The sequence below is a fragment of the Strigops habroptila genome, chromosome 8, assembly GCF_004027225.2.
Source record: "Strigops habroptila isolate Jane chromosome 8, bStrHab1.2.pri, whole genome shotgun sequence".
NCBI lineage: Eukaryota > Metazoa > Chordata > Aves > Psittaciformes > Psittacidae > Strigops > Strigops habroptila.
The window spans coordinates 41,854,038-41,868,449 of record NC_044284.2 but is presented as its reverse complement, the minus strand read 5'-3'; the positions used below and the strand labels follow the sequence as shown (position 1 = coordinate 41,868,449).

General features: G+C 53.5%; 1 protein-coding gene across 6 annotated transcripts in view; it reads right to left on the bottom strand.

The window, feature by feature from the left end:
- Window positions 1–9,679: 9,679 nt before the first annotated feature.
- The window catches only part of CACNA1E (calcium voltage-gated channel subunit alpha1 E), a 141,546-nt gene continuing 136,813 nt past the window's right edge, over window positions 9,680–14,412 (bottom strand). For 4 of the 6 annotated variants that reach the window (XM_030495460.1, XM_030495461.1, XM_030495459.1 and 1 more), the window contains one exon: window positions 13,253–14,005. In XM_030495460.1, the coding sequence (XP_030351320.1) occupies window positions 13,466–14,005 (540 nt within the window). In that variant the 3' untranslated portion in view covers window positions 13,253–13,465. Of the gene's footprint in view, window positions 14,006–14,412 lie in introns of all 6 variants that reach the window. The other 2 variants (XM_030495458.1, XM_030495463.1) reach the window with 1 other exon arrangement.

Sequence of the window (14,412 nt, the reverse complement as noted above, 5' to 3'; positions counted from 1 at the left end):
AGGGCAAGGACAAGCCACTCTGCACATGCCTGCAGGCTCATGATGCCCACACAAGACAGCAATGGCATCACAAGGAGCATACCAGAAACTCAGGCCCCTTGGTCCTCGAGACAGCAGCTGGTACTCTGGGGGAATGAGAGCTATGAGTCTGGGTCATCTATCCGTGACAGTCTTAGCACTTAGCAGACACATGGGGACAGCTGGAAGTGCAGTAGACCAAAAGAAAGAAGGAACAGGTTTCATCTAAAAAACATGGACATTATGTTCACTTGAATGGTTCAGCTGAAGTGACCAAAGCCCAATAGGACCCACACCTGGATGAGCAGGTTGTCAGGCACACACTGTGATTGCTGCTGTGATTCAGCCCCAAGAGCTCCTCTTCCTGACTCAGTGCTGAAAGATCACTGTTAGAGAGCTATCGGGGTCCCTACCAAAGAGGCTTTTATGAGACACTCATGATGCTGCTGGAGAGCTTAGAAAATGCCAGAATCCTTTTTACAGGGCAAGCTTGCTCTGCTGCTGCACGAAGCCCCCGCTGGGTGAGCTCACACATCCGCTGGGGCCTCGTGGAGCACCTTGAGTCATCTTTTTCAGCCACAGCTGAAATTAACAACAAAAGAGACAATTGCCATGCAGCCTCTTTTGTTGACTGGGGAAGCTGCACAAACCTCCATGTGACAGAAAAGCCACACGGGCCTTTTCTGACTGAGAAATGCTGCATGCATCTCCTGAGATGCAGACCCCTGTGACATCCCATGATGTCCCAGATTTGGTCCAGATTTTGGTCCCAGATTTGACCAAGTCAGAGCATGGGCCAATTGCTGGGTGCAGTTTGATTATCTGTGGAAAGATTTTTAATTTCATCAAAATGTCTTCAGCTGTACCCACCCCGGGGAGCATCACACCAGCCAACACGAGGCACAGGCAGCCAACCAGGCATGCAAACAACCAGCCTGCAGGGAGCCAGCCCCGTGCCAGGCGAGCTCAATCTGCAATGGGCAGGCAAGGCAGGCAACCACTGCCTGTACAGCAGGCGAGCAAGCTGCCTGCAAGCGTCTGCTCTCACCGAAAGCACACTCTGCCCTCTCCACCACTGGACCTCACGTCATGAGGTAACTCATGCTTGGAGCCAGAGCCAGAGCCAGGATGCTCAGGACTCAATAGCCACCTCTAGAAAAGTCTCCTTCTTCAACCAATGAAGCTATTCATGCCTCCATAAAATAGGATTTTCTTCTCCCACCCTGAGATGGGGGTTTCAGGGAGCAAAGGTTGTCTCCTCCTGCGTGTCCAGATGGCATCACCCCCAAGAGCCCCACCTCCACTGAGAGGCAAGCTGTTACTGCAGCACATGGCAGCAGGGAGCCTGGGTCTTCTGCACAGCATCAGAGGAGCACTGCGAGCACTTTTGGTGTAAAAGTGACAGCACCTTGCACACATCTGCCACTATGACCACGGGAGCCTTATGCACAAGCATCACAGCTCTATGAAGGTGTGTGTAAGAGAAGCTGTTAGGTTGCAGCTCCCTCTTATTTTTTCTAGGAGCGGTTCATCCTCATGCTCCTGGGGACCATGTCTCTTGGGACAGGGCCTGCATGGGTCACCTCCAGCCTTGCTGCTCTTTCCCCTCTGTTTTGCTTTTGCCCTCCCTTCCTTTCTACACTCATCACCCATTTGATTGCACAGGGACATTTAATCCTGCGTTGTAGCCTATTCGAGCAGTGGCACTGAAGAAGTCAAGCCAAGCTGAGGTTTGGATTAATAGACAAAAATCCACTAAAAAAATCCCACCAGCTAGTCCATCCCCCAGTTCCCAAGCCACTACTTACAACCAGCACTGCTGTGTTAACACCAGGAGAACTATTGGGTCTGCCAACTGCCCAGATTGTCCCGGCAGGTCAGAGATATAGAAACTCATGGCCATTTAGTGCATCCATTGCTGAGTACACCACAGGACCCAGGTTTCTGCCAAAGCCCTAGAAATGCGTATTAAAATATGGCTGTTCAAGGGAGATTTTGCTATTCCCAGGCTCTAAATGGAATCACATTTCAAATCTGTCCCCACATGCCGCAGTATCAGGCACAAAGCACAAAAACAGGAATAAAATTCCAGCTGCATCTTGAAATAAATCTATATGCAGTTTTACCACTCGTCTGTCAGCTGTTCCCGTGGTCCTGCCATCATCTGTCTTGCTTTTCTGACTGCCAGGACCGAGGTGGGGTGGTGGATGCTGCCAGGGAATGACCCTGTTCAGAGTAAAACCTTCCTCTGAGGGTACAGGGGGGCTGCTGGAGCAAATGGTGAGGAACAAGGGAGCTGAGCAGGAAGAAGATGCCAAAGAGGGTCCCCCTTGGTGACCCTGGCAAAAAGAAGCTCTCCCTCCTCCCTACAGCATATCCTGGCAGAGGCCCATGGCATCAATACTGGTACAGGAAGGTTGGTGGCTTGGTCACCAGCATTACTATGTGGCCTCTCAGCTTTGTGGCATCAGGACATGGCTTTGTGCTGTTGGACCAGGCAACACCAGATCCATCTGTTTCAGGTACCTCATGGGAATACCACTGCCATCCTCTATGCCTGCCAGCCTCCACATCACAAGGATGCCAATACACTGTATCTCGGCTTCCTCTTCCACAGGTCACAGCCTGCAGGTGATGGGGTTTGCTCTGGCATTTCTGCTGTGCACATGGGAGCCCTGCCTTTGCTTTGGGCTTCTGGAGGTTATAATGATTCTATGGAGAAATGTGAATTTATGGAAAAATACAAACACTAAATAAGCTCCCTCTGTCTAAGCCCCTGCTTATCAAGCTTTCCTGACAGGCATTTGTTAGAAACAGAGGATACAGCATTCTCCATCTGAACATGTCTCCTTATGGCAGTGCTGGCAAAATCAACCAACTTGTTCTACTATGTCTGTAAAGTTCAGCCTGGGAGGTCTGCCCAGCGCTCCTGACCTCCTAAATAAGTTTTCTGTTGCTAGGAGAAGAGCCAGACTGACTTCCGCCACTGATGGACCTTCTCCCCTGCCCCAGCCCTGCCGTGTGGGACAGCATCCTCCCAGCTCGCCCTAGCCTGCAGTGCTGCACAGGGGTGGCAGAGCCATCCCCCTGCACCATGAGCCAAGGGAAGGGGCAGAATATGGAAAAAAGTTTATTTTCTGGCCTGATTTCAGCCAGGAGACAATTGTAGAAAATCACTTATCTGCTTCCTTCCCAGACTGAAACCTGACCTGTTCTCATGGCTGGTAATAACATCTCCAAGTTAATTGACTGGAGCTGTAGTAATTTGTGTCCAAAAATATGGCTTAACTTTTTTCCCCTGATGCAGAGGCTGGTCCAAAGTGTAAGAGCCTTGGTGGCAATGGGGGCAGCAGCTCAGCCCCAGCAAGCACAGTTCCAGCTAAAAGCCTCCTGATCCCCACCTTTGCAAGCAGAGTAAAAAGGGGTTCTACAGGGGAAACTTTAAGAAACACGGTGAAAGCATTCAGGCAGTGAGCACCAGCTCCTGGCAAGACCAGAGGAGCAATGTCCAGCCTGCTAGCAACTGCTGTTCTCAGCCCTATGATCCTGTGCTTCAGCTTCCCCACCTGCGAGGACCAGACTTAAGGACAGTGAAAACTTGTCCTGGCCAAAGGACAGACCCATTTCTGCAGTGGCTGGCTACAACTCCCCCAAGGGAAGAGCAGGGAGACTCACTCAGCCTCATCACCACTGTTTAAGAGGTAGCTCATAGGCTGCAGCTGGGGACTGTAACATCTCCACCCTCGCAGCTGGGAATGGGCATTCAAGCTTAGAGCCCTCTGCAGAGCACTCCGTGGGAAGCCTGGGAGCATGCTCAGTACCAGCAGCTCTGTCTCACAGGCGTTGATGTGCCATGTGTGCATTGGCTGAAGGTGTGTGTGCGTGCAGCAAGTGCAAACAACAGGGCCTGGGAACAGCTAATCCCAGCAGGGGCTGCAGATTTTATCTGTAAAATCTCCTGCTACAGTCTCCTACAGCCTTCTTGCTTTGGCTGAATATTTCAAAGGGATCTTTCTAGGATAGGGGGGTGTGATGGAGCTGGACATTCAGAGGGCAGCAACAGCTTTACAGCCAGAGGTGATAAGTAGTTGTAGAATAAGACTGTGCTGATATTAATTGACGTGCAGCACCCAGAGTCAGCAGCTAAGCCCAGCTCTGAGCCAGCCATCTCTATTACCCCTTTCCTCAGGCAGGCATGCTAAGGGAGTGCACACAAAGGAAGTCTAGCAAAAGCTACCTGCTGTGGCTGAGATGACTTTCCAGCCATTAGCTACTGTCACCAGAGAGTATCTCTAAAGTCCTTCCTAGGGCAAGGATCTCTAAATCAACAGCAATGCAGGAGAGGGTAAAAACAGCAAAGGAAATTAGGCAGGTCAGCTTCCTTTTGTCATGCAGATGGTGGTGGGCTGCATCTGGGGGAGCATAAACTGGGTGAGAGCGGCCAAACAAGCTTGCAAAGGCCTTTTCCCCTGCCAGCTGCTGAGCTCTCCAGCGCCCAGGGAGGCTTTCCTGCCAGGATGCTCCTGGGATGCGATGCGGAGGAAGGCCAACCTTGCTCAGAAATGTCCCGTTGGGTATGTTTAAACACCCACCAGCTTCTCACAGACAGCGGGAAGAAGCTGATTGTGACAAGCATCAAATCTCTGTCACTAGTACAGGCTGAAAACCCGCTCGAGGAGTTAATGCAGGGAAAAAAGAGGCTAAGACAAGAAGAGAGTGGCAGCACATGTGACTGATAATCCCATCTGCCTGTTTCTCTGTCAGCCATGGGTCTTCATCCCCGCCAACACTGGTGAGAAGTTGCAGGCACAGAAGAACAAGCTGGTTCTCTGAAGCACCAGTCCTCTCAGCTCATGGTGGGAGGATGTCCCTCTTCCCAAACCAGCACTAGGTGAAGCAGGGATTTGCTCATCACAGAAACATCCCCAAGCAGCAAAGTGGAGTAGGAGGGCATGGGTGGTTTCTCTGCCTGGCTTGCACCTTCCATTGCTCTCCTTCCCTGCTACCTGGCCCTACGGGCCATCTTCCACTCCAAAGTGATCACTGAGACCTGGGGGCAAACATGTTTGTTCTTGCATCCATGGTGGGACATACCTGGCTGGAGACAGCAGGCATTTGGGGATGTGGGGACCACAGGAAAGCCCCTATTTCCAGGACTGGTGTGGAAAGCCTGAGCTGTGGGTGGCAGACTGGCTGTAACCTGAGGCTGTATCCTTGAGAGGATGCAAGGATTCATGGCCCATCCCACTGTCCCCCCCATCCCCATCGCACCCCCTCTGCTTTCACTTCTGCTGCAGAAAGCAGCTGTAGCTATTCCTGCTTGGAGGTGTAAGACAAGGCTGTGCCAAGGGGCAGGGGAGGCTTTGCTAATTCACAGCTCTTTCGCACAGCTCACACTGGTTTCCTAATGCACTGCTAGCTGCTAAAGGAGGTGAGACTTGCTGATACAGCACAATGTCACATGCTGGAGGAAGCATGGGACAAGCTGGGACAGGTCCTTAAAAAATTATGGCTGTGTAAATGAAGCCCACCCTTTGATGAGGGAGAAAAAATTCGCAATGAAATAAGGCCATCTGCAAGCCCCCGTCAACACTTCAGAAGCCAAGAGAATGGGGCAGCTGAGAGCTGTGGCTCTGGCTGAAGGCCCTGCACCCTCCGTGCTTCACCTAGAAGTCCCAGAGGTGTGATGCTGTGGCCTGAAGCCTGCATGTTTGCCCAGATACCATAAGATTAAACTCCGCTGGGAGGTACAACCCTTGGGTTCATTTCCTTCTTCTGCTCCTCCTCTTTTGGAAAGGTAAAAACCCCACATCATTCAGGATGCAGATGTGTGAAAATCAATCTGAAAATCACATCATCTGTGGCAGATTGCTCCATAAATTGACTGGGTCCCAGGGGAGCATGTGTGGGAGGGAGAGAGAATGTCTAGGTTAGGCCTGGCTTTAGCAAACAACTGCACATCCTTAACCCTTTTTGTTATTCCCTCCCCCTTGCACCCCAAGCAGCACTCGTACCTCTGCTGAAGTCTGCTGGAGCAGCCTGCCAGGTCCGTCACATCCGTGCCCTGGTCCCTGCGGCAGCTTGCTTGTAAGCTGGACCGCTGAGGAGACATCCAGTGCTCAGTCCCGCATCAGCTTCGAGCAGAGTGCTCTGGGTGATTCTGACTGCAGCTCACCTCTCCTGGGTTTCCAACCGCTCACACAGACCTCTCAGCACCCAGCTGCCCATTGCCAAGGGCACCTGAAGGGCCCTGCTTTGGTGAGAGAAAGATACCAGCTGGGCAAGGGGAGCAATTAGTGCTTAAGCAGCTCCCAAAAATCTCTTGGGAGACAGCATTTGCCAACTTGCTCTTCTGTGCACTAGAAGGGGCCAATTTCCAGGGCAGTCCATGGTATTTCACCTGCTTGCATGGGGTCTGGCAAACACAGCCACTGCAGATGTGCAGCACTACAGCATTGAGTGAGGAAGATCAGTGTCAAGAAACATAAATAAATGAGAAGAATAAAAAGTAAGGGTGCTGAACCAGGCCAGGCTGTTCAAGCCCTTCGGGGAGGACAACCCTTGTGAGCGCGTCCCACTTCCCTGGGGAGCCACACTGGTTCTGGAAAGAAGCTTCAGTTGCATGTGCTTGCTCGTGGATGGGGGATGCTCACCCGTGGGGGGATGCTTGCCTGGGGAACTATCAGTGCTGACAGCCCATGAGCCAACAACGCCACGTGGCTCCTGGCATGAGTAAGCACCAGCCCCACTTCAGAGCCCACACACATCCTTGGCACTGGGAGAGCGCACTTCTGAGTATCACTGGAGGAATGAAAGGGAAGGGGGGATGAGAGCCGCCTTCAGCAGCTCCCCTCTGAGCCATCGGCTGTGTTCTCAGAGGGAGCAAACCCCTGCCTGCTTGCTCAGCCTTATATATACAGATTTTTAACACCTTGTTGGGTCTGGAAAAAGGAAGACAAAAGGTTTAATTCTTTCTACTTTCCCAGTCTCACCCTCTTGTGCCTTCCACTCCACCAGGGGCTTGGGTTTGACTCCAACACAGAATCATAGAATAATAGCATGGTTTGGGTTGGAAGGGACCTTAAAGATCAGAGTTCCAACTCTTCTGCTACAGGCAGGGACATCTTCCACTAGACCAGGTTGCTCAAAGCCCTGTCCAACCTGGCCTTGAACACTGCCAGGGATGGGACAGCCACAACTTCTCTGGACAAGCTGTTCCAGTGCCTCACCACCCTCACAGTAAAGAACTTTTTCCTAATGTCTAATCTAAATTTCCCCTGTCAGTTTAAAGCCATTCCCCTTTGTCCTGTCACTACATGCCCTTGCAACCCCCCAGGGTTGCACAATTGCTGGCATCCTGCCTTGAAAAGAATTTGGTGAGTCCTTAGTGAAGAGCCAGTGCCCACAGAGATGCAGATGCAGCCAGCACCACGTGCCTTCATTTGGCTTTGCAGGGGGCAGTAGAAGGAAAGCAGAGCAGAGACAAAGTGATGAGGCCTGTTCCTGGGAAGGGTCTCTTTCTGGGAAGAAGATCCAAGTAACAGGGTGATGATTTGCAGCAGTGCCAGAAAAAGAACTGTTCCTATCCCCTAGGTGCCTGGATGCAAGACAAGCTGTGCACAACGCTTGCTGTGATGCCGGTAACTGCAGGCAGGGACTGCTTCCATAGCCGTGGAGCCTGCAAGATTTCTGGGCAGCTCCACTGGGATCCGGAGCTGGAAGGGTCCTGGAGCATCCATGAGCAAGGTGAGGGGAGCACACACAGGAAACGTTTTGGTGCTTCTGGTGGCCCTGTCCCTCACAGTGTCCCAAGCCTTGGCAAGCACTTCTCCAGCTGCACACCAGCATCATCTGTTCCTGGGGTACTTTTGTTCCCAATTTATCCCCTGTCTCCTGGAGCTATTATAAGCAGGTACAATCTGCATTGCCATTGTTATTCAGATGATGTACAGATAATTTTAACCTTTCTGTTCCATTTGTCAAGGGGCTTTTTTTAGCCTACATGCCTGCCAGGCAGAGTGCTGGCTCTCCGACAGCGAAGGCTCCCCGTTTAGCAGCACCAGTTTCCCTTGCTAGGGTGAAGCTCTGCCTTATCTGCATTGCCCTGGGTATAGTTTGCATGGCCCCAGATACATTAGGGGATTTGGGGAAAGGAGGCAGAGGAGGTTAAGCATTCAACTTGCTACATCCGTCGCTCATCCTGGCACCAGCATCCCAGGCAGGGCTCCATGGCATGTCCGTTAGAGACTTGCCACACTCAGTCCCAATTTCAAAGCCTTTGGGGCAGTTCATACTTAAGACACTCACTTCAAAAAATGTTAATACAGGTCTTCTGGCCCACACAGGAGGAGGAAATCCTCTCCTTAAACTGCTTCCAGTGGCGGTGCAGAGCCCTCAGCGATGAAGAAAGCATCACCTTCTTCAGAAGGTTTTCCCCACAGTCAGGGATGAAGGTCACTTCTTTGGCTATAAAATGGGAACGTGCTTCCGAGCCTGAAAAAATGCTTTGCCTCCAGCATTGGTTGTCACTGTATCCTTTGCCCAGCCAAGTGCCCTCAAAGCTGGGCCATCTCCTGGGCAATGTCCCTATGAAACTGTACGCTTCCCACCAAAAACATGCTTTTTAGCACTTTGTGAGCCAAAGAATTGAAAACCAATTGAAAATTGACAGCATCTGGGAAATAAAGGAAAAGATGCGCAAAGTGAAGAGCAACATAAAGCCAGTTCCTATAGGTCATAACATTTGGGTTTGGTCCTTGGTGGCACCACACAGAGAGGGGCAGCAGCACATGGGAGACACACAGCATAAGCTTTGCTCAAAGTGGTTCAGATGAACAGAGCAATTGTCTTCATCCTTCCCTGAGCTCTTCCTGGCACAGCACCCTCCAATCACCAGGAAAGAAAAAGAAGAGTGCTGTTGAAAAGCTACAGAATATCCCTGTCACCCATGTTCAGCCTGCAGACTACCACAGGCTGCTGACTCGCCTCTGACTGCTGGAGAGCTTTAAAAAGCTCTGCAAAAAAAGAAATGTAAGACCTGACTTCAGCATCTTTGCTTGACAACTCACCAGTGAGCTTTGGACCAGGGAACAGCTTCTGAATCCGCTTGACATCTTCCTGGTGCAGGCGTGGAGGGGGTGTTTAAGCTGTTTGAATCCCTCAAAGATCCAGATCCCATAGGTTTTCCAAGCCCTGGGCTTACAGGCTGGTGCTCCCTTGCATTTCTCCAGCAATACAATGTCACCACAATGCTCTTGGCTTCCCCATACCAGTTTGCTGTGGTGCCACTGTTAACAGCTCCTCAGGCTCCAGGCCCCAGTCCCCTCGGTCCCCCAGACCCCTGGTGCCCTCCAGCTGGCATGTCTGGAAGCAGCCAGGCATGAGCCACAGCTCCCCCAGGGAGACAACACTTCCCAAACTTGCTCCCTACCTCTCCTACAGCCCCTTACCCTGCCTGGGGACCATGGGGATGCCAAGGCAGCACTGGTAAGGGACAGTCCTCATGCTCATGCTGGGGAACACTCCATCCCGTGTGATGGGGCTGCGCAGCACAAGCTGTGTGCCACCTCCTCCCTGCCATGGGGGCCTTTGGCAGGAGTACAGCATCTGACCCGTGGTCCCCACCAGTGTAGGGGAGTGCCAACAAGATGGAGTCTGCAGCGGTTCTTTACAACAAGGTTTTATTTTTCTTTCATTTTGACAAAAAACATCGAAGTTGTACAGGCCGTCAGTCAGTTCGGTTCCCTGTTTGGGTCCGAACGAGCATGTTATGTTACAACATCCGCCCCGGTGTCTGGGGGATGACGGCAGAGCATTTCCCACCCACCCTCCCTCAGCCACAGGAGCCACCAGTCCCACACTGGGGAGGCTCTGCCCTTTGAGGCCTCACAGGACAGGAGGATGGTGCTGGGACAGCCAGCCTGGAGGGAACAGCAAGGCTCCATGCTCCAGGGCTGCCTCATCTCTCCACGCACCCTCTGCCGCCCTCCCAGGAGCTTTGCAGGGCTCTGATCTCAGCACCAAACTGAGAACCAGTTGCATGCAACTGGTGAATTCCTGCATGGGCAGCGGCTTGTCTTGTGCAAGCAGATGTTGAAACATGTCCCCCTCCTCTCTCACCCTCCCTCCCATGGTCAAGCACAGCCAGCAGCCACTGTCAGTGACTGAAGTGGCAGATCCCTGATGTCCAGGAGGTAAGAGAGATGTGCAAAAAGCCACAGATGAGAGATCGTACAGCAGCAAAGTGAGTCCAGTGTGTTGCTGCAATGGGACCTCAGGTCTGTTTTTCCTCCCCCCTCAGTGTAGTCTTTTCCATGGTTCTCCTGGGAGTTGTTTTTGGTTTCAGAGACATGCTTTGGAGGTGCCACCTTGTCTCCTGGGTCCTTGCCTGCCCTCCTGCTGCTGGAATAGGACCACCAGCTGTTGTGAGAGAGACAGGAGCAAGCCATTTTTGGGTCCCCAAGGGAAAAAAGAGGCTCTGTTTTGCTTCATACAGTTTCTGTGCATTAGTAAAACACAGGGCTTACATGCCAAAAAGCTCAGGTTTGGACATCGCAGCCCACTGCCACATGCGGGTGCACCCCACAGGGCTCTGCCCCAGCCTGTACCAGCACTGCACTGCAAGGCATTGCCACACACTGGGGCCGAAGAAATAAAAACACCCAAACCTTGAAAACTGCCTGAAACTTGCCCACCCTCCAAAAGCATCCTTTCCTCCCACCCAACAGGCACAGACACAAAAAGCCACCTCCTCCCCTCCCTGCAGGCTGTTACTCAGAGCCCGGCTATTGTCAGACACCTTTCTGCATTTAGAAGCAGCACCTATATTTAGAGCACGTACAGCAATGCCCACCCTGGCCCTCAGCACCACTGCACCCCTGGCCCCAAGCCCTATATAGCCCCATGCTGCCTGTCAGGACTGACTTCCCCAAACTCCAGCACAGGGAGCAATGCTCCAGCAGCTTCAGTTTGAAGCCACAAACTGCTCATAGATGGCTGGAGGTGGAGTGGCGATGCTCAGAAGGCGATAGGAGATGCCCATGACATCAGCCAGTACCAGGGACCTTCCCTGCAGCTGCACGGGGCGCAGCTTACCCCCACACACCAAAATGGGGGATGCAGGAGCTGAGCCAGAGCAATGGAAAGACTTCCTGGGGACTTTTTGGATACTTTGGCAGCTGGAAATGTTTGTTTAGAAAGCACAGGGAGAGCAGGGACAGCAGAAGTGCCACCCACCAGTGGGGACCAATCAAGGCAATAGGAGATTTTGGCCCCATAAGCGAGATCTGCTCCTTGGGTTTGCAGAGGGCAGCTTGACCACTGGAAAGAGGGGGTTTGGTCCGTCACCGACCCCAGGAGCTGCCAGTCTTTGGAGCTGGTGGGATTTGCTTCTGGCAAGCAGAGCTCCTCTGGAGGAGCTCAAAAAGTGATCGGGGCAGAGGCTGATCTGCACATGCAGGAGCAGAGCAGTTTGTGCTCAGAGCATTTTTCAGTCAGGAGAAGACATGGGTTAGTTATCCAGGACCAAAGCAAAGTCTGTCCAAAGCTTTGCTTGAGGCTGGAAACAGCCCCAAGGACCTGGACCAAACTGCAGCAGCCCAAAGCCATGGGCAGGCGGAAGGGTAGGATGAGGGTTGCACCGCCTCGCCCTGCCCAACACCCCATTTCCACACACGTAGCCATGCCTGGTCCAACTACACCAACCAGACACCCAGCCCACAGAGCAAGCCCTTCTCTGAGGCTGCAATGGCACAGTACCCTGCAGCTCCCCAGGACCACGCTTGGGCTGATGATGGACACAACTCACAGCAGAAACATGCCAGTGATTGCCAGTGTGAGCCACCCATCACCACAAGGCAACCAGCATCTCTCCAGGCTGGCAGGCAAAGCATCACACCCACAGCCAAGGGTGCAAGTGGATCATTAGAGCTGACAGCACATAATTACCAGGTTAATTAATGACGAGCGCTGGAAGGTGACCCTGCACTGCACTTTCAGTAGGAGTGAGCCACCCTGCTCACCCCCCTAGACCACACTCCTCTCCCAAAGCCCCACTGACCCTCAGATGCCCACCTGCCCCCCGTGCCAGGGCCATAGGGTTTGCAAAGCCAGCCAACCCCATGGCAGCCCCCCCAAAGGGGGGGGGGCACTGAGAGCAGGCAGGGACCATGGCTGCAGGGGAAACTGAGGCAGAGGACGTGCTGAAGCCAGGTTACTCTGCCAGGAGGACAGAGCTTAGGGTACAGCCAAGCATGCACATCTTTTCTCCCCAGCAGACGTGGGCATCTTCTTTTCCTGGGAAACACAGCAAAGAGGTTTGCCATCACCCCCTCGGCACCACTGGTGCCAAGCAAGCCGTACCCCCAGGGACAGCCCTGTCCTTGTCTCTTGGGCATCCCACTCCCACAGACACCGCTTGGTACAGCCAGCAGCAGAGCTGCCAAAAGACCCCTCACCATGGCCACCTCTGACAAAGAAAATGTCACTCCCACCACTGGAAACATCTGGGTGAGGAGAGCAGGGCAATGTTCCCGATGCCCTGCTCCAGCGACAGGTGCACAGCAGCCCCCCTGGGGAGGCTTGGTCCTGCCCGCCCCAAACAGGGTGCGGGAAGTAAAAACCCCAAGGGGCTCCCCAACATTTTCAGATGACTAAAACAAATCCATGTATGTGTATATCTTTATATATACAGCATATAAATATATATACACACACATACTGTATATACACACACAGGCACACCTAGAGTTCTCTGTATATAAATAAATATATGTTGGTGGGAGACAGGATACATTTGGCAGCACTGAGCCCCCCCGCCCTGCTCCCACCTGCCCCAGCACAAACCAGGTGGCTTCGGTATTGCTCGCCACGTCCCTGGCAGACAGAGCCACTCCAGTCTGCCTGGTGCACCCCAAATCCTCAGCCCTTGCACCCCTCTATCACACCTTGCCCCTTTTCCAGGCTGGATGAGACCCTTGGGGAAGGAAATTCAAAGCCACAGCAGCACGAGCCCAAGCAACAGAGCAAAGGGGGCTCCTGGTACCCCCTTGTTGGGACTCTCCAGCCTCGGGGAGCGGAAAACCATCGGGACGAGCCTTCCCGGGGGTCCTGCTCGGGGCAGGGAGTGGGGCTGCAGCTGGGGGGAATCTCATGTTCCCCCCAGAATGCGCACCCGACTGGGCTGCTCTGCTGCCCATCAAATGCTTCTCTGTGCAGAAAAAAAAAGTGATAGTAATAAATGAAAGTCGACAGATTTTAATTTTTTTTTTGCACAAAGACTTTTTTTTTTTTCTCTTCCCCCCTCCATTCCGGTCGGTTTGGTTTTCTCCTTTTCCCCTGCATTTGGTTTTGGTTTTGTTTCATTCCCAGGCGTGGCAAAGAGCATGCATTGGAGAGGGGCAGGGCAGTGGTGGGACGGGGGAGAGCTGAGACGGGGTGGGGGCAGCTTCTAGCACTTGTCGTCTTCCTCGGTGTCGCTGAGCACATCGATGCTGGCCCCGCACATCATGCCCTGCCCTGCCCCTCGCCTCCGCCGCCGGTAGTGCCCGTTGGGCATCTGCCAGCTGTGCCGCAGCGGCGGGGCTGAGCCGATGGTGTTGGAGCGGCCAAGGCTGGTGGCAACGGCCGCCTCGAAGGTGAGCGTCTCCTCCTCACCGCAGTCTGAGGCATGTGAGTCGTCATGCAGGGCCAGGTAGGGCTCCGAGATGTAGCGCTGCGGGGTGGACTGTCGGCTCTGCTTCCCCACCGGGGAGCTGGAAGACTCGGTCAGGCCGGCGGTGCTGGGCTCCAGGGTGGAGGAGAGGAGCGGAGACCCTCCCTCGCTCTCCTCGGCGGGTGGCGAGGCGTCTCCAGTGTGCCGCAGCATGGAGGCGTAGGAGAGGAGGGGACGCGGCTTGGGGGGCACCGGCGGGAGCTGACGGCGGCCTCGCCGGGGGGTGCTGGTGTCCGAGATGGAGGGGATGGAGCTTTCGCTCAGGGACCCCATTCCCTGCAATGCACCAAGACACGCTGGGGAATACAGGTGCGACGAGCAGCACCGTGCACCCACTCTGTCCGCCCCTCAGCCTGGGCTCCCCAGAGCATCCTCCAGCTTGGATGAGGCCCTGCTGAACCCTTGCCTGCCCCATCCCAGCCTTAGGATCTGCTCCAGGGACAAGGATGGTGTTTGTGTTTGTGGCCAAAAGTAATAAGCACCCACAAACCTGCTGCAGGAATAGCTAACAGCTCACCAGCTGCTGATCTCTACTGGGTTTCAAGCACACTCAAGCACTGGCATCTCCAAGTTTCTGTAGCTGGGACACCTTGACCTTGGCAGGGAATGGATGCCACAGTGGTAAGAGGATCAGTGTGGAGATTCACCCCTCTCCACAAATGCTCTGCAGGGTACCCAAGCAG